Raw genomic sequence first — 23,664 nt, forward strand, 5'->3', positions numbered from 1 at the left:
GGTGTGTATGTGTGTGTGAATGGAATACTACTCAGTCATCAAAAAGAAAGAAATTTTGCCATTTGCCAAATGGCTTCCCTGGTGGCTCAGATGGTAAAGAATCTGCCTGCAACGCAGGAGACCCAGGTTCGATCCCTGGGTCGAGAAGATCCCCTGGAGAAGGGAATGGCAACCCACTCCAGTATTCTTGCCTGGAAAATCCCAAGAACAGAGGAGCCTGGCAGGCTACAGTCCATGGGGTCACAAAGAGTGGGACACAACTGAGCAACTAACACACAACATGAATGGGCTTGGAGGGCATTATGCTAAGTGAAGTCAGACAAACACAAATAATGTACGATATCACTTCAATGTGGAATCTAAAAATACAACAAACTAGTGAATATAACAAAAAAGAAGCAGGCTCATATACAGAGAACTAGCAGTTACCAGTGGCGTGGGGGCAATAGAGGGGTCAGACAGGAGGTACAAACCACTGGCTGTAAGAGAGGCTTAAGGACAAACTGTACAGCATGGGGAATATAGCCAAGATTTTGCAATAACTGTAAATGGAAAGTACTGTTTCAAAACTGTATTAAAAAAATAATCCCACACTCTGAATTCAGACTGAACAGGTTTGCATCACAAGTCTAAGCAATTTGTGCAAAAGGCTCAGCTAGAAGTGCCAGTGTGTCTCTTTCACACTGAAATATAGCACAGACTGCTCAGAACAGTGACTGGAGTGTAACAGAATCCTAATTACAGAATCCTGTTATCTATATGAGTATACCAATAATAATGATGATGACTATGTTTCTGCCAGTAAAGTACCATATAAAGGATAGGGAAAAAAGTCAACAGAAGTTCAAATCCTTTGAAATCGCTCTTCTGAGGTTGTGAGTACAGAGCAGATTGAAGTCTCTTTCATACTTACTTTTATAATATAGGGTCCTCTGGAAGCAGGAGAAAATTCAAAAACTCCCCCAGGATCATCATTTTCCAAAATAATTAGGTCACGGCTCGTATATCCAGATTTTAGCACTTGGTTTTCCACACTGACCCTGGAGAAAACAGTGGGAGAAAAGGTATCTACTACCTATAGACCTACTTCTGAATTTGAAGTCTTACTTACAATATTTATAACACTTTCAGATAATGGATATGAAGGTTATTAGAAGTTAAAACCTAAACTGAATTTAAGTATATTAAAATCACGTAAGATCAAAACAGTGTCACTGATAACACTTCTGGGAGAACTTTTCTGAGTTCATTATATCTTTTACATTTGATTGAAAACAAAAACTGCATATGTATACTAAAAATATAGTAATTGAAACTTTAAATATATTTTATAAAGTAGTATCAAATTTATAGACTTGTTTCCAGTTTTAGAGAAATTTAACTTGTAATACATAGTTTTAAAGTAATTTAAATAAAATTGCTTAAATTTTACATACACTTGAATTTGTTTTTTAAAAACTCATTACATAAGACTGTATTAATTGAGTGAAGTAAGCCAGAAAGAAAAACACCAATACAGTATACTAACACATATATATGGAATTTAGGAAGATGGCAATGACGACCCTGTATGCAAGACAGGAAAAAAGACACAGATGTGTATAACGGACTTTTGGACACAGAGGGAGAGGGGGAGGGTGGGATGATTTGGGAGAATGGCATTCTAACATGTATACTGTCATGTAAGAATTGAATCACCAGTCCATGTCTGACGTAGGGTGCAGCTTGCTTGGGGCTGGTGCATGGGGATGACCCAGAGAGATGTTGTGGGGAGGGAGGTGGGAGGGGGGTTCATGTTTGGGAACGCATGTAAGAATTAAAGATTTTAAACTTTAAAAAATAAAATAAAATAAAATAAAAAGAAAGAAAAAAAAAAAAAGATTGTATTAATTGAATACAAGTTGGATAACTGCTTGGACTAAAGCAAGACACACTGACCAAAAATAAAGTTGTGGTTAGATTTTAGAAATATTTCATGACCTTCAGTATGATTCTGTTCACCCTGACTTTAACCTTATGCTTTTTCTATTATAAAAGAAATATTATAACTAATAAATATAAATAGATAATATTTCTTTTATAATAAAAGAAAAAGTAGGACATCATGAAAAAATGGAATGGAATGGATGTGAAATATATGATATGCTATAGCAATTCCTATACAAATCTCAAATGAACATATTAAAACAAGATGCTTTTTTTATTTCTGGTTTTTATGTTCAGCCTATAATTAAAATGATCAAAGGGACTAGAACTGTAAAGCTCTGAGGGTTTAAAAGCCAGCATACTCTGAGAATTCTCAATCCCGCAAGCTCTTCTAAACCTTTCCAAATGTCACGTTCTATTGAATCAAAAAGTACCCTGATGAAACCTCAAAATTACAATGCAGCCACAATTAATATGTAGAAAGAACAGCACACTTCCTGTGTAACAGAGAATCTGAATTAACATGCTTCCCTAGTTTTTGGAAATCTGCCAACCAATACCTAGCATACTAGTGCCCACAGAAGCTATAATCAAAATAATAAGACAGTTAGGCTTTTTCAATTATTAATATGATTTTCATAGTAAATTTGCCCATATTTCATTTATGACAATATTTTTATTAATTAAAACTTCCTATGTCCAAGCTGAGACAAAAACAGGATCGGAATGTGAATATAAAAATCCATTCTGAACATTAAACAAATGAATTTGTTTTTAAGCTTTCTTTAAAAATGCTACCCTTTTGGAAAAAAGGCAAAGTTTTAAAAAGTTCTTTACACAACAACTAAGAGAATGCAGGCAAGAAACTGCTGATACGCACTCAAAAATCAATGGAAGAAATGAGCGCTCTGCTTCTGAATTCTTTGTGAAACAACCACAAGATTCATAAAAGATGTTAAGTAAGAACTGCACGAGCAAAGGACACTTAATTGTTTTCTTGGTTATACATACACTATCAGAAAAGCTAAAATTTTTAAGTTCTTCAAAATATGTAATTATATAAATTCTCAAAATTTTTATCAGCTATCTTAATATTATTCACAATTTTAAAACTCAATACAAAAAAAACAAAAACCCTTCAGATAAGCTTAGCATTAGAAGATAAGTGGACACACAAAGCATGCGCAAGCAGGTGGCCAAGCAGACTTTCCCAGGGCCGGCAGTCACGCAGAACCGAAGCCTTGTCCCAAACACGGGCATGCAATAGCAAAGTGTGGAGTCACCCCAAACCAGACATTCTTTGGTACACTTACCCAAAATACACGACAAACCTTTCGGTTTCTACCCTGCCAACACAGAAGAAAGTGTGTGGGGGGTGGGGGAGGGGGGAAGGGAGACAGAGACAGTATTTGGCAAACTTCACTAATGCTGCTAGAAATGGGAATGGCAGGGTAAAAATGAAGCTCAAGAAAGCCTTTCTTTTCTGCCCCCGCCCCCGCCCCCTCGCACGAGCTGGTCATATTCACTTGAAGGGAACTCCATACACTGGGTTCTTTGCTATTCACAAATGCTAGCAAGAGGTTCGGCAGTTCCCACTTAGGGAAGATGACCCCACGACCAGCCAGCATGTCAAGACCCATTGAAGAAATTCCTTTCCAGGCCCGCTCCAAGGCGCTAGAGCCTGACAAGCACTGTGCGTGCTCACAAAACCCCAGCAGCTGAGCAAATTTCATTCAGCCTGACTTATAATTACTTAGTAGTTTTAATTAGGTTTCAAAAAAAAAACAATAAAAAACCCACATCCTCAGATCTGAAGCCAGTTATTCTTGGAAAGAATAAAAACTCTTATCAGCAGAGAAATATATTACCTTTCATCGTTTGCACAGGAATATACTTAAGAAAGCAAAAGATATCACTGTATCTTCTAATTATGACAAATATTACTTAAATGTAACTTTCTATCAGGAAATATAAACACTTTTTCAGATTTCCAATGTGCTGCATTTTAAAACAGCCTTGAGAAACATGTCAGAATGTTTAGTCCCTGGTGTTTCACTTTTCAAGTCAAATAATACCATAAATAAGGAGTTATATATTCTACATATGTCGCAAATTTTCTTGAAATTAACTGGCATGATAAAGTTGTTTCTGATCTGGAGAGAACTTAAAAATATTTTTAATTAGTATGGTATTAAAAGCATCATAAATCATTCAGTACTAGGGCAACTTTTATCTCTATTTAACAGAAATATACAAAATTTTCATTTGAATTTTACATTAAAAGAAAATCACAAATGATATCAGGATAAAGTGTTTTCTTGCAATATTTTACTATAATCACACTAGCATTCATTCATTCTTTTAGTTTTGTTAAAAATTTGCAAAATTGAGATGGAGGTTTTGACAAAATATCTTGCTTTAAATTGTGGATTTGATTGTCACGTTTATTTCAATATGTCTTAGCAGAATACTGAATTGTAATTTGTTCACACTCATGTAGATAATACAAGTATGTGCTAGTTACTAATTGAGCTAAAAAAATTTAGTATGAATTTGAACTAATTTATTCCACTTGAAAAGAGAGGAAATCAATAACTTCTGAAATTCTCTACCCTGTGGCTTATACTTTCTTACATACTACTTTAACCCACAGGAAAGAGACAGAGAAAAAAATACTTTAAAATTATATTTAGTTAATTTCAAAGATTTATATAAGGTTAAAAATGACTATTTTGAAAGAATATGAAGAGTAGTCACTTATGAACTTGCTACATGTTTAGTCAGAGTTGAAACTCTCAAATCAATTAACAAAGTCTCTATAGATTACTGCCTCTTTGGCTTATAACTGCTGTTCATTTTTCTTTAGTTTCTTTTTAAGACAGTCCATAAGCACTCAAATCTAACTTAAACAAAAAAAAGACATAAGCGAAAAAATAATAATTTTCAGTTTACATTTCATTTCACTAATTTTTTATCATATGAAATATCCTTCCAAAATATTTAATGTAAAATATTTATTAAAACCGTAAGTATTTAGACTCTGTGTGTGTGTGTGTCTGTGTGTGTGTGTGTGTGTCTGTGTGTGTATACGCACGCACGCACAGTATTTGGTTTTTGCTTTTTTGGGTTTCTTCGTTTGCCTATTTTGCTGTTGTTTTAATTTTTATTTTAAAAAAAAGAGACACAATGTGGTATGAAAGCAAACAAAATGAACAGCCGACATTCAACAGATTAGTTCCCTATATTCTGAATTCTTTTCTTTCATATAAAAATAAAAACTACTCATAAGGTTTATTAAATGTGTTTGTATTTATACAATACTATAAGAGCCTGAAAGCAAAATTTGGAGAGGATCAAGAGTTACATAAAACGATTATTATTACTTCAGTCCTGATTAAAATAGTACAAAATAACACCTATTGAATCACTGAATTCATCTATGAATTTTATTGTTTCTAAAATGAAAATTTTGCAGTCCTCAAATCACACATTAGCCTTCTTAATATTTATCAACTTTAATTTAGAGACCTATGGTAGATAAACTGGTTTTAATTTTAACTCAATTAAAACCAATTAAGCAAAATATTTTTTTATTTTTGGAATTTCATGAATTACTGAAAAATTCTCCTTGAGAGATCCTGGTATTTTCTTGATCTAAATCACTTACTTGAGAAATGTTAAGTAAATCCTTACTATTACTTAAAAATACCCCTTAAATGTGTATTATTTTTTTTTATCCTTTGGAAAAAAAAGTATTATTTAATATTTAAATTCCATATAAAAAAGACAATTTCATTATATGAATAATAACACTTTCTTTTTACTCACTCAAAAAAGTTTTAATTCTCTTACTTTATGAAAATGAAGCCACCAGAGCTATTTGCCTAACCTAACATTCTGCATTTATTGCTGCCTATTTTTTGAATATAGCAACATATTAGCTATGCTTAAGGTGTATCTAATACCTTAAATTCTCGATGTAATGTTTCTTCACAAAAATATCAGCGTTAACAGTTCACTACATCTTAATATTTATGAACTAACCAAAAGCCATCATAAAACAGCAGTGAAGTCAGGTCAACAGAGCATTATCTACTTAGTTTTTCCTTTTTACTTTACATGGAAAAAGAATTATTCCCCATACTTTACCTGAAGAAAAGAAATAAAATTATTTCGGAGAACATGAGCATATACACGTCACTAAACGCTACCTCAATGCGTTATTACCTGTCTAGAGAAAGTGTTACTGTCTCATTCATTTCCGGTATGTCATCAGCTTTGACAGTAATGTTGATTGTTGTGTCACTCTGCCCAGATAAAAACACAACAGAGCCATTAAAGGGTCCTATATCGTCCAGGGTCACTGCTTTTGAATTGAAGCCAGAGGGCTTCAAACTCCAGTGGACAGTAGCCTGGCCATCAGTTCCATCCCGATGTAAGGAAATGCATACCTGATAAAGAGAAGAAAACAGAACAAGTTCTTCTGAAATACATGCTCACAAACCACCTAAGCTTTCAGTCAGTACAGACACATGCTAAATGAATGTTCAGGCACTCTGCAGAGAGAAGTGAACAATTAAAATGCTATTAAAAGCACAATTGAACAAGCTTTTTTCTAAGCATGACAATTGTAAGATTTAATTACTTCATATTAGTTTTTGCTAGTCAAATTTATCTACTAAATTTCCCCCACCCAACAATATGCTTATCCTGAGATTTGTCTTAACAAAAAGACTTCATTTTAAGAGCCAAAGAACCATGAAAAAGATAGAACAATTTAGTTAAAAAGCAAATCTCCACCAGAGGCTCTCTGAAAAGAGAATTAATATCACAATACAAACTGAAAAATAAGCTTTTGCGAATAAATCTGGGAAGTACACAGTTACATTAAATGCATCCTAAAGTGATAGAAGGAAAATAAGAAAATAATAATACAAGTAAGAATAAGAAATGCTTCTAACCAAACAAATGCTGATACTCAGGGCTCTGAGTTTCCATGGGCAAGTTACTTAACCTTTCTGACCTCAATTTCCACATGTGAAATGAAGCTAGAGGCTCCCTATTTTGCAAGGTCCTGGTGAAGACTAAAGCGTCTCTCCATAGCATGAACTAAATAAATGGAAACTAGTATAATAATTCTGAAACAAATTGTATTTGGTGGTGTCATTTGAGTACAGCACACTTTCAAAATGTCTAAGAAAAGGATCACTGAATATCATAATAAAGTTTTTTTTCAAGCAAAGAATATGAACAAATATTTAACAGTAGGTATGCAATTATTTTTAAGCGCATAAAAAAGGTATTCTCTGAGCTTTGCCCTTTAACATAGGCCATCTTGAAAAACACTGAAGATATTTTCCTCACTAACCATTCTCCTAATTTGAGGGCTGGGCCCTTGAATCACCCCAAGGGAGTGGGAGTGGCCAGGCTATAAAGAGGACAAACAGAACAAAGGGAAATTCTCACTTCTGCTGTTTCCCAGAAGGGGAACAATGCAAGTTCAGGGAGACCAAAACTTTCCCTAGAAGCTCATTTCCCTCCAGGGAAAAATATGGGATGGTACATGGAGAGCTTCGGAATATAGATGAGTAAGAACAAACCATTCTTTCAGAACAAACTGAATGCTTTTGAGGTTTTAGAAGAAAACAGTGTATTATGAAAAATACAAAATATCAAAACCATCTTGAAAAACTGAGCTTCTCTGCCAATTCACAGAATCAAATATACAAACAAAAGAAGTTGTGGTCACCATATTTTGACATGAGGCTTTGGTAACAAAAACAACTCTATACACATTCCTAACCTGAACCATAAACCAGTTTAAATCAAATCTAAGTGTGAGAGAACTTGAGAGGGTTTTAGGGACAGACTGTGGCTCAGGGAATGGCATGGTCAAAGGTCAGAGTGGTCTCTAGATAGCTGGCAGGAAATTCCACCAGGTGGCAGGCAGGGAGAGGTGCCATGTAAGTGAACATCCTTTAGTGTGTGTGTGTGTCCAGAAATATTCATTTATATAAACTATATATATATATAATTCCTAAGATTTGGTATCCCCTACTTCATCACCACCACCTTCACCACCAAACAGGATGCCATCCCAATCCTACCCAAGGCAAGCATGAGGAGTGCTTGGAAATGGAAAAAGTCAAGGATTCTTGTGGTACACATGACTTGGCTAATTTAAAAAAAAAAAAAAATTGTGTTGGGCTATTACTTTATCAAATGTCACAAGCACTAGCTGAAAACAGCCTCATCATACTACCCTTCTTTTTCTGTAAGCAATTAATTCTAATTTTAGTCTATCGAATATGGAAAAAGATGGAAAAAAACCACTCATTCATCAATTACTTTATGTCAAATTACAAACTGAAGGCTTGCTATAAACGGTGAAGTTTTTCAAGTTCTGTTAACTCTATATTAACCTGACTCCCCCTCAAAAAAAAGTGTCTCTATCTCAAACTCAATATGCCCCATCAATAAGAAAAAGTCTACTTACCACTTCAGCAGCAAAATCTTCCGGCTCATGCAAAATGATTGGAAGATTGCTAATAAAGCCAATTTCTCCATTTGCAATGTCTGGAGTAACCACCAAAGAAATATTTTGGATCTCCCCAAATCTAGGACTTATAGGTGGGATTGGGGGAACTACATTCACCAACTCCACAGCTTCCAACTGTAATAAACAGATAGAAAAACACCATACAAAATGAAAAGAAAAGAAATTTTTAACAAAATGTTTCAAGTCTCAATTGAATGAAAAGACAAGAATGGGTAAAGGCCACCAATAATCTGGCAACTTCCATCTCCTTCATTCATTATCCTAACTCAACCTCCCGCACTGTTCTCTTAACCTCTTTCTGCTTCTCAATTATGATTATTCCCAGGGTTCTTCCTGAGACCTTTACCTTACAATTTCACACCCACGCCCTAAAAATCTCTGGATCTTTTCTGAATATGACACAAATGTTGCAGAGACACCTTACAGATAGAATGCGCACAAAAGAAACCACCATCTCTGCTCCATGTTGCACGATTTTCCCCAGTACCGCCATCCACTTTTCCTCTTTGTTGCCTGTACCCACCTACCTTGATTTAAAGCCAAATATCAGGGAGTTGCCCACACCTCCCTCCTCCCTTCCACTGAACCACGACTCCAATCAAATCATTCACTCCTCCTCTCTGCCAGAAAAGATTCACTATCAGAAGACCATTCACAACTCCAAATGTGACTTAATACGTCTTTATGTTTAAAGAAATGCATCATGTGTCCCTGTGATTAATGAACATGACCTTCACTGTAACTTTCAAAGTTTTTCCTCATGTAGAAGTGCCTCGAACCATCATCACAAAAATCAAAATGCACTCGCTTTTAAAAACCAGGGATCTCTCCCCTAGGAAAATTTCCTTGGATTCTCCAGCCCTCTTTCTTCTATCTCTTCCTCGACTTCTACTACTGCCCTCACTAAACTTAGAAATTCACTTTAAATTTCACATACTGCTTGCTTATCATCATTTCCCACGTTCCAGACTTTTACTTCCCAACAGGACTACAGAACTCTCGTGGATCTGTGTCCTTCTCAATATTTTCCTGAAACATGACATAGACCTGTAAGTACAGCAGCTACACAATAAATGTGTTGATTTACCCCTACAACACAAAATGAACTCTCTACAAATCCTGATACATCAAAATCTTCAACTTTCAAAAACCCAACTTATCAATCCTCACCGTGTTCACGTGACTGCAGGAATAGACAGTCATTATAGGACTGCAAAAAGCATAGAGATTTTAGGTTAAAAAGCAACTGTAAACTTAATGGAGCGTTACAGATCTCCCCCTTATCAGGGCCCTCTGTTAGGCTTTGTAATGTGGCTACAAAGCCACTACGTAACCAGCAGTAGACACTGCTGATTGAAGTTGGTTTTCCACTGGTGGACAAGGACTAAACTGATACTGCATATATGCTCACATTTTCTGATGAACAGTGTACGTTTTAAGGGCAAAAGTAAATGCTATTTAAATGTAACACACTTTGCTTTGAAAATCATATATAGGAGAAGAATACCAAAAGTTCCATAATTGGTAAATATTCACTTCACTTGAGTAAAAGAAAAAAAAAGAAATCAAACTAATTTTGCCAAATATTGGTATGTAGACTGAATCAAGTAAAATAAAACATTCAGTTCTTCAGGATACTGCATTTACTTAATAAAATAAATGAAATATGAAAATAAATAGTTAAAACCACATAACTGTTATTCTTCTACAGAAAAATAATATACATACATATATATGTATTTATCTTTAAAGAGAGCACAAAAATTTAAAAATAAAAATACATATTTGAATGGCATATAAAGTGCATACTGGTTAGAGACAAAGACTTGAAAACATAATGGTCCTATGTGAGTCAGAACGTGTTCGTGAATGAACACTCTCATCCCTATATATTCACAGAGAGTCAAACTGATAACACTGTTGAAAACATCAAGGGGGGAAAAAACAACATATTTTACTTCGAATCTTCTCAAAAAGGAGAAGACTCATATTCTACTTAAATTTATCAAAACAGTTACAGCACTAATTCTAAACATAGTATTTTTGAAAACTAAGAAGACAGAAGATATAGAAGGCCATGAAATGAACTGATCAAAAGGAAAATGCTAATTTTCCATGGCTTACTTCCTAGTCTACAAGCCTTTTTTGTCTGGGTTCCTTAAGCATCTGCTAAATCAGACTACTCCATTCATAGTCGTTCTTTGCTTTCAGACAGTTTGCAAGGGGGACAGCACATTAGTAACCCCATGCCTGCCAAAAGCTGTATCCCAGACTAACGTATTTAGCTGAGAGGGTCACTAAAGAATAAGAAGCTCATGTCTCTGATTCTCCTTTCTTCAGTTTCATTCAGATTTCCATGCAGAGTCTGATGCCTCCTATTCTAAAGTTGCTCATCCATTATGTACTATACAAACTACACAACCTTTTAATTCCAACCAGCCTTCCAGAGCCAACAGCTGTTCTGAACCTTAAGGAACTGTGTCAGTGACTAATAATGCCCTTTCTTCCTAAAGTGTTAAAATGACCGTCTGCACTCTAAGACCTTTCTTATTCAACTGAATATAGAGATAGATAAAAATTGAGCCTGGAATTAGTACAAACAGATTTCTAACCCACGATCACCAAAATTCAGATATTCTTCAAGTTTCTCCTTACGAGTGTTATCAAAAATAAACTCTGTCATGTTTATATTTATTCTTCAGTCACTCAGTCGTGTCTGACTCTTTGCAACCCCATGGACTGCAGCATGCCAGGCCTCCCTGTCCTTCACTATCTCCCAGAGCTTGCTCAAACTTATGTCTACTGAGTCAGTGATGCCATCCAACCATCTCATCCTCTGTCATCCCCTTCTCCTCCTGCCTTCAATCTTTCCCAGCATCCAGGTCTTTTCTAATGAGTCAGTTCTTCACATCAGGTGGCCACAGTACTGGAGTTTCAGCTTTAGCATCAGTCCTTCCAAAGAATATTCAGGACTGATTTCCTTGAGGATTTATTGGTTTGATCTCCTTGCAATCCAAGAGACTCTCAAGAGTCTTCTCCAACACCACAGTTCAGAAGCATCAATTCTTTGGCACTCAGCCTTCTTTATGGTCCAACTCTCACATCCATACATGACTATTGTAAAAATAATAGCTTTGACCTTTGTCAACAATGTCTCTGCTTTGTAATATGCTGTCTAGGTTTGTCATAGCTTTTCTTCCACGGAGCAAACGTCTTTTAACTTCATGGCTGCAGTCACCATCTGCAGTGATTTTGGAGCCCAAGAAAATAAAGCCTGTCACTGTTTCCATAGTTTCCCCATCTATTTGCCATGAAGTGATAGGTCTGGATGCTATGATCTTCATTTTTTGAATGTTGAGTTTTAAGCCAGCTTTTTCACTGGTCATGTTCATATAAAGGCTGAAATAAAATCACTAGAGTAATTCTGACCAGTTGAAGATTTTTAATAGAGTTTTGTTTACATAGGGATTCTGCAGCCATGTGGACAGAGATATTGGATGTCTTCAGAGGCTAAAAGTTCAATATAAAGGTTACTAACACTGGCATAAATATAGGGTGTCTCTTGTTCTTCAGTCGCTTAGTCGCATCCAGCTCTTTGCGACCCCATGGACTGCAACATGCTAGGCTTCCTGTGCTTCACTGTCTCCCGGAGTTTGCTCAAACTCAGGTCCACTGAGTCGGTAATGCCATGCAACCATCTCATCCTCTGTCACCCTCTTCTTCTCCTGCCCTCAACCCTTCCTAGCCACAGTAAAAACTGGTTTTGAGGCAGCGTAAGAAAACAAATCAGAAATGGAAAACAGAAAAGTTCTCTACAATTCAAAATCAATACTCTGCATCATCAATCCTTAATCCCAGGTCATGTCAATCAGTTCATCAATTCTTGGGTCACGTCACTGCAACTACTACAGGAATTCCAGGGCTCCATGAAAGCAAATTCAACTGTGTAAAATCCTGCCTTCATTTCACTTGTTTTAGTAATTTCTTTCTCATATGAGTTTTGACCTAGCCAAGATCGGAGGCAAAGGGAGAACTGAATACTGAGATTCTAGGGACCAAAACACCTTAAACATACATGCTATGAATTGAATGCTTGTATCCCCACCCCTAGAATTCATACGTTGAAACCCTTATGCCCAATATGATAGTATTTGAAGATGGGAACTTTGGGAGGCAACCAGGTTGTAAGAGTAGAACCCTCATGATGAGGTTTGTGACCTTATAGGGAGAAACACCAAAGAATTTGGATCCTGTCTCTCTGTACCACGTGGGCACTCAGCAAAGAGACATCATTTCTGCACACCAGGAAGGGGATTCTCCCCAAGAGTCTGATCTCACACCTCCCAGCCTCCAGAAGCAAGGAAAGTAAATGTCTGATGTTTAAGCCACGACCCAGTCTGTGGCAATCTTTACAACAGCCTGAATTGACCAAGACAACGTCTACTAATGAGAATGCTGTGAATCCAGAAAGAAAAACACCAATACAGTATACTAACACATATATATGGAATTTAGGAAGATGGCAATGACGACCCTGTATGCAAGACAGGGAAAGAGACACAGATGTGTATAATGGACTTTTGGACTCAGAGGGAGGGAGAGGGTGGGATGATTTGGGAGAATGACATTCTAACATGTATACTATCATGTAAGAATTGAATCGCCAGTCTATGTCTGATGCAGGATACAGCATGCTTGGAGCTGGTGCATGGGGATGACCCAGAGAGATGTTATGGGGAGGGAGGTGGGAGGGGGGTTCATGTTTGGGAACGCATGTAAGAATTAAATATTTTAAAATTTAAAAAATAAAAAAATAAATTAAAAAAAAAAACAAAAAAACAAAGGACACCAATAGCAGAGAAGGCAAAAGAGTGTCCCTGGTGGTCCAGTGGACAAGAACCCACCTGCCAGTGCAGAGGATACGGATTCGGTCCCTGGCCTGGGAAGATCTCACATGGCATGGGGCCACTAAGCCTGTGTGCCACCAACTATTGAGCCTGTGCTGTAGAGCCAGGGAACTGCCACTACGGAAGCCCATGTGCCTGTGCTCAGTAACAAGAGAAGCCACCACGAGAAGTCTGTGCACAGCAAATACAGAGTAGCCCCCCGTCACCGCAACTAGAGAAAGCCCACAAAAAGTGACAGTGAAGTCCCTCAGTCATGTCCGACTCTTTGCAACCCTCATGGACTGTAGCCTACCAAGCTCCTCCGTCCATGGGATTTTCCAGGCAAGAGTATTGGAGTGGGGTGCCATTTCCTTCTCTAGGGGATATTCCCAACCCAGGTATTGAACCTGGGTCTCCCGCATTGTAGGCAGACACTTTTATCATCTAAACACCCAGGGAAAGCCCATGCACAGCTACAAAAACTCAGAGCAGCCATAAATAAATAAAGTTACGACATGTTTTTCAGATGGCCAAACTTAAATCTTTTTAAAATTTTCTAAGTATATCCCTAAATGCGCTCTGGCAGCAGTATTCTCAGAGAAGGCACTGGCACCCCACTCTAGTACTCTTGCCTGGAAAACCCCATGGACGGAGGAGCCTGGTAGGCTATAGTCCATGGGGTCACAAAGAGTCGGACACGACTGAGTGACTTCATTTTCACTTTTCACTTTCATGCGTGGGAGAAGGAAATGGCAACCCACTCCAGTGTTCTTGCCTGGAGAATCCCAGGGACGGAGGAGCCTGGTGGGCTGCCATCTATGGGGTCGCACAGAGTCAGACACGACTGAAGTGACTTGACGGCAGCAGCAGCAGTATTCTAAATTGCCTTAACTTCTTGCTCAACAGGGCCAGGACCACGGGCTTGACCACTTGCTTAATTTCACTTCACAGATTCAGATCCACCACTGTCTGGTCATTCATCTCACAAGAGCATTCTACCAGTGGTAGGGGGAACAGAATTCTGTTCACCCATCATCCCAAGAAGAGAAATTCAAGGGTCCTCTAAAAAGTGGGTTATCCTCATAGACAGAAGGGTGCATCATATAATAATTTACTCATTATGAGGAGACACAACAGAATAATAGTAATAACAAAAAGATGAAATACAGATCTCCCACCACTAGGGACAAAGCCTTGGGATACTGACAAAAGGTCTCCCTGTACATAGACATATTGCAAAAAGTCATCCCTACATACTGACAAATCATATACCCCTTAACAGAGCACTCACTAGACACCTCCATTACTGCTGCTGCTAAGTCTCTTCAGTCGTGTCCAACTCTGTGGGATCCCACAGACGGCAGCCCACCAGGCTCCCCCGTCCCTGGGATTCTCCAGGCAAGAACACTGGAGTGGGTTGCCATTTCCTTCTCCAATGCATGAAAGTGAAAAGTGAAAGTGAAGTCGCTCAGTCATGTCTGACTCTTCGCGACCCCATGGACTGCAGCCTACCAGGCTCCTCCACCCATGGGATTTTCCAGGCAAGAGTACTGGAGTGGGGTGCCATTGCCTTCTCCGAGACACCTCCACTAGAAGTCCTCAATTAATGCACAAACCACACAAGCCCGAGAAGTAAACCAGCTCAGAAAAAAAAAAAAAGATAAAAAAATCTTCAGAATAAAATGGCCCAACCCATCAAACTGCTAAGCAAGGTATGACACAGCCATGAGAAAGTTAGTCTAAAGGCAAATGATTTCTTCTCCTCAAACTTCTCATTAGCTACTCTGGAACCTAAAAGAGAATACCTTTCAAGTTCTTAAGAAGAAATTATTTTAATCTAGAAATTCCTATAAGCCAGGAACCAATGTATGAAGTTTCACTAAGCTCAAAGGTTCAAGAAGTCCTGGCACATACTTTTTCTGCTCATGTATTTGAGGATACATATGTTACAATAAAACTAAAACACAATCCAAGAAATAAGATGCAAGAAATCAAGAAAATTAAGGAGTTAGTAAAACAGTCACAAGCAGCACGTGAGAAGCAAGTTGGAGAAAGCAGCTGGCACAGCTAAATTTAGCATTCAACACATGTAAGACAGCTTGGAAGGACTGATACTAAAAATCCAACACTGGCCACCTGATGTGAAGAGCCGACTCATTCGAAAAGACCCTGATGCTGGGGAAGACTGAGGGCAGGAGGAGAAGGGGGAACAGAGGATCAGATGGTTGGATGGCATCACCAACTCAATGGACATGAATCGGAGCAAACTCCAGGAGATAGTGAAGGGCAGGGAAGCCTGGCATGCTGCAATCCATGGGGTCACAAAGAACTGGATACAATTTATTGACTGCACAAAAATGACAGCTGGATGGAAGACCTAATTTGGTAAGAATGGCATATAAAAGGGGGCAGTCAACTCCAGAGAAAGCAATAATAAACTAGTAAAACAAAGCTAGGGAAAAATATGAAACAAACTTAAATATCCCATGGTTCAAAGAAATTGACAAAATATGAGATTTCATTTCATATATATTTCAATTAGCAAAATGTATGGTAACAGATTATACATTCCTTCCTTATTGCGCTATTCATACTATCTGATTCTGTTTGAAATTTACAAATTTAGTTACATAATCAAAATTTGCTAAGCACCCTTTATTACTTTCTGATTTTCAAAATCAATCAATAGCAACCATATGGAAAATACAACTATAGTATTATGAGTACAGATGTATCAAACTTTGGCAATAAAAACAATGGTTTGGTTTGGACTTCCCCAGCAGTCCACCGGTTATGACTCCACACTTCCACTGCAAGGGGCACGGGTCTGATCCATGGTCAGGGAACTAAGATTCCACATGCCAAGCCATATGGCCAAAAAACTCATATTAAAAAAATGTTTAAATAATGCTTTGGTTAATAAAAGTTAAGAAATAAAAGAAGATAGAAAAATGTTATAAGAGCTTTATTTCTTATTAAGTAATAGAAGTCCAAAGACTACCTATGTTAACAGGTTTTTTTGGTATACTATTTAAAAGTATCTACACAATTTTCTGTCATATTGCTTTTTTCATTTCTGAACGCCTTCCCTGCAATATCCATCATGAAAAACTTATTTATTCTACAATCCAAATTTCTATGTCATATTTTCCCAAATCAATTCAAAAGAATGACAGGCTTCTCACTGGCTCTCTCCCGGCCCTCCCCTACTCACAGTTCATGAATAACTCCATTATATCATGAATTATACTGACCTACATTTCATATCTGACCTGCTTTTATTATTGGCTAATTAAAACACTGACCTTAGTATGTCTGATCTGCTTTTATTATCTCATAATTAAAACACTGATCTTAGTACAACACTTGTTTTATTCATCCTTATACACCTGAGGGGCAGATAGTTTCTCTTTAGATTCCCTACATAACTTTCAGTAAGCAACAGAATCCAAAATATAAATAAGAATAAAATAATGACTAATTAACTCTCTCACTCAGGTAAGGACACTTGCGGCTGAACCAAAGTTGAGATTATTTTAATCATTAAAGTACCTGTACTAAAAAGTGGGCTCCATTTTGAAGGAATGCATCATTTCTTATTGGCAATTTTATAGTGACTTGGGTTTTCTGTTCTGGAAAAATGAGACTGCTTCTCTTGGATATATTTAAGATGCCATCTTTTGCTCGCAAAGGGTCCACAGCTCCAGCAGGAATATAAAATGCAGAATAAAATATCTTCACATCTCCTTTAGTTCCTCCCAGTCTTGTAAGACTCAAGGATAAACATCGTTCACCTGGGCTACTTTCAATCTTCTGGTTTTCCACAGGAAAAAATGTTATTAGGCCATAAACATCATCACTATCCTGAATGTAGAACAAAAGCTGCAGGGAAAGGAATAAAACGTTAAAGTGCAGAATTCTCACATCTGAGATCACCAAGCTGTTTACTTTCTAGGCTATTTTGAATTTTAATGTATAATTCTGTATCATATACAAAAATGATTACTCATATAAGTAATAGCGTAAAAGAGGAACTGGGCTTCCCAGGTGGCTCAGTTGTAAAGAATCCGCCTGCCAATGCAGGAGATGCACGTTCGATCCCTGAGTTGGAAAGATCCCAGCTGATTTGAGAACAGGAAATTGCAACCCACTCCAGTATTCTTGCCGGGGAATCCCCAGACAGAGGAGACTGGCAGGCTATGGTCTATGGGATCGCAAAAGAGTTGGACACGACTTAGCGACAACAACAACAAAAAGAAGATGAGTTAAAAACACATTTGGAAACTTTGTGGAACTTTTTTTTTTAAGAACAAACTTTTTATTTACAGATGGGACAACCTTCAGCAGGGGAATTAACCACCACTTCCAAAACCCATGCTCTTCCTGTCACATCAAACTAAACATATATAAGATGTGTATGATCAAATTCTTTGTCTGTTCGAGAGCACAGAAGTATTTCTACAAGCAAAGCGTAGCAAGAGATCTACCTCCGCTGGTTCGCTCACTTCTGCACCCCCTCGTATCGTATGAGGTAGAATCTGAAGTAGGTAAGCTTCTGCCTCTTCTGGAAGATCATCGTTAATGACAGTGAGAGGAACTGATGCCAACATCTGCCCTTGTGCAAAATGGAGAACTCCAGATCTTGGCCTGATATCTGTCGTTACTGGTGAGGGATCACTGCTATTGCGTGTCAGCACCCAGTTCACGGAAACATTTCCATGAGTGCCACCATTTCTAACCACTGTAATTTCTTCAAATCTGGAAGAAAGATGATATGGTCACATAATACACTCCATTTCCCCTGAAATGGGCATTTTCAACACCAAGTTGGCCACTAGCCACTGGTAAGCAGAATCCAAACGATAAAGAATGACTGTTTTTAATATGAAGGAGTAGGTATGAAGATGTGCCCTAGGAAACTACCATAACATGAATTAACTTGCATATTTAAATATATGTTTTAAGTATCACTCCCCAGATAAGAAAGAAACCAGTGAAACCATGGTCGAGGAAATGACACATATCCTTAACGGTTCAGCACTGTGTCCAACACCACAAATATCAAATCTTGGAATAATATATTAAAATAACTGCAAAAATACAAGGTTTAAAATAAATCCTACCTTGTTGTTGTATCTTCATCAATTATAACTGTCCTTTCAAACAAGACACTGTTGAATGAGAGGACACCGTAAGGTTTGTCATTTGGCTTAATGGTGACTTGTACAACAGAAGGGCCTAACAGCACAGCATCTCCCCGTAAAGTATCTTTTAGTAACATAACTTGAAACGATTCAGCAATCTCTGGTATGGCATCATCCACTATTTGAAATTTCAGGTGTGATTCATAAATAAAAGGTGGAAAAACAATAGTTGTGTTTGGCTGAAGATCAATGAAGTCTAAATTTTGCTGGGCATGTGCTGTTGAATTCCCAGTTATAATAACATAACTGATAGAAACTTCACAGTCATCAGATCCAATCAGATTTCCACTGTCATCTTTTCCACGAACCACTGGAATTGTGAGTATGTGGTCTTCCTCGGGTACCAAATAAACATTCTGAATGAATCTCACAGGACTGTCATTTTTCTTAACAATGATCTCAACTGAGCTCCTGGAGGTATTGATCTCAGCTCCCCCTTCTACACTTTTCAGTTGAATCAAAAATATTTCATCGTTTTCTGGTACCTGTCAGAGAAATACAAGCAATGGCAAAACATCCATAGCTCAAACACCTGCAAAACACACAGTGTAAAAAGCACTTACATTTCAATGCAATTTCACAGAAATTTTTAAAAAAATCTTTAACTGAAAGGAGCAGATAAAGAGGGTTGTTCACTGTCTATTTACTAAACTATTTTCCAAAGGTAAATAACATATTTTAGATAAAGCAATGATATGAATAAGAAATGAAGTATCAGCATAATGACTTTCAACCTTGATCAATCCCTAGAGAACTAAAGATCTGACAGAAAAACAAGTTCTTATTAGTTTCATCAGGTGTGCAGGATCAGAAGCAACATTCAAGGTCTAGTATTTAAGAATTTGGTAGACTACAATAAAGATCACATACAAATTGTTAGTTTTTCTATCATATCAATTATTCTTGCTTCTAAGCAGCTTCTATCTCAAGATTTAACCATGATATCAATTATATGATTTTCAAAATACGTACCATGTATCTCTGAAAAACAAGCTGTAAGAGTCACTTTAGGCAAAATGACGACACTGTTAAAATGAAACTTTTTTTTAACTACATAGAAATCCCAGGGATAATCTCTACTGTGCTATTTGAATTTTTACTTCACTATAAATGAATGAAAGTGAAATAATATATACTTTTACCTCCATCAATAGAAATATAAGAAGTAAAGCTATTTATCTCAAAAAAGAAAATGCAATGGTTTGACTGAAGATCTTTTTCCTTCAAACTTTATTGAGGAATAATTAAATATATAACTAATATATTTATGGGTACAATATGATGATTTGATATACATATATATTATGATTACAAAGATCAAGATATTAACAAATCCATCACCTCACACAGTTAATTCTATGTATATATGTGTGGAGAGAATGCCTAAGTCCTACTCTCAGTAACTCTGAAGCATAGAATACTATATTATTAACTACAGTCTTTTAAACTTAAAATTAACATGTATAATTAATCACTGCTCCCAAATTATAACCTGCTCAATGTTCCAGGTTCTAAAAATGGTTTTTGCTAGCTTTCACAACCAGTGAGCTAGAGCTATCAGCACTATTTAATATTTCACTTTTTTAAGAGAAATACTCTTTTCTAATAATGTCTTATAATTCATCTTTTTTGGGATTTGTTGTGATTTAGATGATTTTTTGTGGGAGGGCAGACAGATAAATTCCCAGCTATCCCTTTTCTTCTAGTATTACTTCTAAGGTTATTGTATTAAAAGGCATATTTTCTTTTGGTTAGCTCATAAGGAACATCCCTGTATATACTGTTCAAATTCACTCTTTCCTTGCCAGTTAAACTAGCCTTATCATATATCTTAATCCTTGGTAGCTTCACTGTGAAACTGAAAATAACAAAAGCCTTCCTATGAATGTGAACATTTAAAACATCCAAACAAATAAATATCAATTGCAACAGAATTTTCTTTGCTTTTATAGTAATACATTTATGCTGGGTAAATAATACTATACCTGCTCAAAACTGCAATGACTAGCAAAATCAATCACCAAGGTTTACAAAATGCGGAAATGCTTGTATTGAGCGCGGCTGTCAGTTACATTCAAGTTCATCGCCTTTCAGATATACAACTTAATGTGAATTAAATAAGGTAAATATTAACAAGATCTAGTCCAAAACAGGCATTAAGAGCTATGGCATTCTGGCTGCAGTACATTACTTTATATATGACTGTGCTTTTGAACAATTTCAAATACTGAACACAACTTAATACTTGACATAATATTCTCTAACATGACTGTAATACAGAGAGCCCTTGTTCCTTTTAAGCATTTAACACATCCTACCTCATCATCAAGTACTGTCAAGTTATAAGCTACTGTTGCTTTGCCTGGAGGAAAAGTGATATTTCCTTTAACTGGACTTAAATCTTCTTCAGGTGGATATGGGCCACCCACTACCTGCAAAGAAACATGGTGCCATCAATGAACAAAACATTTCATTAGAGTAAAAAAGCATTACTGTGATATAAACTGGCAAACTTACTTTAAAATGTTTTGCAAGAAGAATGACACTAACCTGTATTAAGTCTGTCCTTTTAATTAATGGAGTCAAGGCCCATAATATCATTATAGATCTTGACTATAATTAAACTACAAGAGCTTCCCTAGGGGCTCAGAGAGGAAAGAATCTGCCTGCAATGTGGGAGACCCAGGTTCAATCCCACTGTTCTTGCCTGGAGAATTCTATGGACACAGAAGTCTGGTGGGCTACAGTCCATAGGGTCACACAGAGTCGGACACGACTGAAGCACTTAGCACACACACAGATTAAAAACAACATGGTTTCTAAGAGTTCTCTCTTTTTTCTCAACCATAATATTAAGCCTGAGGAAAAAATTTATAATAACTTTTTCTTGAGCAGAATGCATTCAAAATTATTATATTCTCTTAAGTAATGGAATCAAATACCAGTTCTACCCCTGGTGGTGTAACCCTGGATGAGATATTTTTAACAACCCTGTGTGGCTGTTTCCCCATCTTTAAAATGAGGAAATAAGGTCCACTTACCAGGCTAGATATAAATATTTAATAAAATCATATTCCTTTCAAAAAGTATTTATTAAGTACTCTGTGTCTGACCTCTTTTAGGTACTAAGGATACAGCAGAGAACAAGGCAAGCTTTCTACCCACCAGGATCTGACATTTAATGAAAGGGAGCAAATGGAAGATAAATAAACACATGGCGGATGATGGTGAGGATTATGGAAAAAAAACACTTTAAATGGCATGAGGGACACTGAGTCCTGGCAAGAGCTCCAGTTCACACGCAGCAATAATCAGTGTAGAGCACTTAGACCAGGGCCGAGCGATGTTAAGCGCTCCACGAATGTTAGCTGTAATCATTTCAACAGAACAAAAGGCTCAAGATTCAATAAAATAACTTCAGACATTCACAGAGAGTTGAAAACACTATAACCTGATGATGCCTTATCATTTCTACAGCCAATTTTTTTTCCAATTTTTGGAATGTGACTGCTGTTAGCACCATCCATGAAGTATATTTTTTTAAATGGAGAATGTATATGGGGAAGACTATTTTATGTAAGCCTAAGGAACCCACGAGCATTTTAAAATTTTATATCCTTAAAGAGATCTGTCATAAATGTTCTATGAATTTTATAGAATTATTGTTATTAATTTGTGGTTTATTATTGTCCTGTATCTAAAATAATCTGTTGTGTTTGTGGAAGCATAGTATATTCCAAGCAGCAAGGAAAACAGTTTTATATTAAACATGAACTTTATCAGATGATGAAAGCATTCTATTTCATTTTCATTAAGCGTCATGTTTATTATACCAAGGACCTTGATTTTTTTAGTTGCAGGGATCTGGTATGAGTTCTAAGCATTAAAATGACTTCACAGTAAACTTACCTCAAAAGTCACAGTCACCATCCCATAGGTTCCTTTTTCTCTGATGAGAGTAAGAGGCACAGATTCATTTCTGCCTCTGGGCTCATTCACTGTGATTGAGAAAGGCTATTGGGAGAGCAAAGACCATCAGGTGCTGATCAACCAGAGGCAGGAGCTCGTACAAACTGTTATTACCTTAGAAATCCCAATTGTCCACAGACAAATCCATCTACAACGTGCTCTTAAGAATGTGGGGTCTCCTCGCCTTCATCAGCTGTAGCTAATAAGGCTTTAGAAGGTTCAAATAATAGTATAAAGCGAACATAAAACTAGTCAGGCAAAAGATGGAGGTTCTTGCCCTGCTTCTGCCAACAACAAGCTGTTCTGCTGAGGAATATTAAAGGTTACCTAATTGAAAGGTGATTAATCCAAAGGCTCCCAGGGGCCCAGGAAGTCACAGGAATGAGTTGTGCCTCCAGACCCAGGCAATTCACAGGGACCGTGGCTCAGCCTTGCTCTCAACCACTGTTCCTTCCTCATCGGTCAGCTTGCCACTGAAAACAGGTAGCTGCTAATGAGATCCAACCAGTCTATCCTAAAGGAGATCAGTCCTGGGTGTGCATTGGAAGGACCGATGTTGAAGCTGAAACTCCAATACTTTGGCCACCTGCTGGAAAGAACTGACTCATTTGAAAGGACCCTGATGTTAGGAAAGATTGGGAGCAGGAGGAGAAGGGGACGACAGAGGATGAGATGGTTGGATAGCATCACCGACTCAATGGACATGGGTTTGGGTGGACTCCAGGAGTTGGTGGTGGACAGGGAAGCCTGGCGTGCTGCAATTCATGGGGTCACAAAGAGTCGGACACAACTGAGTGACTGAACTGAACTGAATGGCTTTTTTCAGGACATGATTACTGAGGGGAAGCAAGAGCCAGGACTTCAAGTGTTGGAAAATGTTGGCATGGCCGGTTGAAACTCAGGGTAGAAGAGCTGAGTGGCCAGGTACAGGCCAGGCAAGGCAGCAGGTGACCCCTAGGTCCCAGTGTCCCTATCCATCACCAGGGGAAGGAATGCCTGTCTCAAAGGGTTCTGATGTGGTTGCAACGAGATAATTCACGCCTAAGTGCTTATCCTAGTACAGGACACGCAGTGAGGGCCAGCAAAGGTTGACTATAATTATTATCACCATCACTGTCAT

General features: G+C 37.4%; 1 protein-coding gene across 1 annotated transcript in view; it reads right to left on the reverse strand.

Moving 5' to 3' along the window:
- The window catches only part of ADGRV1 (adhesion G protein-coupled receptor V1), a 542,844-nt gene that overhangs the window by 486,711 nt on the left and 32,469 nt on the right, over window positions 1-23,664 (reverse strand). Inside the window, exons 5-12 of the mRNA XM_018050044.1 lie at window positions 22,485-22,589; window positions 20,894-21,007; window positions 18,495-19,060; window positions 17,859-18,129; window positions 16,924-17,253; window positions 8,423-8,599; window positions 6,154-6,377; window positions 914-1,040 (exon numbers count right to left, since the gene is read on the reverse strand). Coding sequence (XP_017905533.1) covers window positions 914-1,040; window positions 6,154-6,377; window positions 8,423-8,599; window positions 16,924-17,253; window positions 17,859-18,129; window positions 18,495-19,060; window positions 20,894-21,007; window positions 22,485-22,589 — 1,914 coding nt within the window. The remainder of the gene's footprint in view (window positions 1-913; window positions 1,041-6,153; window positions 6,378-8,422; window positions 8,600-16,923; window positions 17,254-17,858; window positions 18,130-18,494; window positions 19,061-20,893; window positions 21,008-22,484; window positions 22,590-23,664) is intronic.

The sequence above is a fragment of the Capra hircus genome, chromosome 7 (assembly GCF_001704415.2).
Source record: "Capra hircus breed San Clemente chromosome 7, ASM170441v1, whole genome shotgun sequence".
Taxonomy (NCBI): Eukaryota; Metazoa; Chordata; class Mammalia; order Artiodactyla; family Bovidae; genus Capra; species Capra hircus.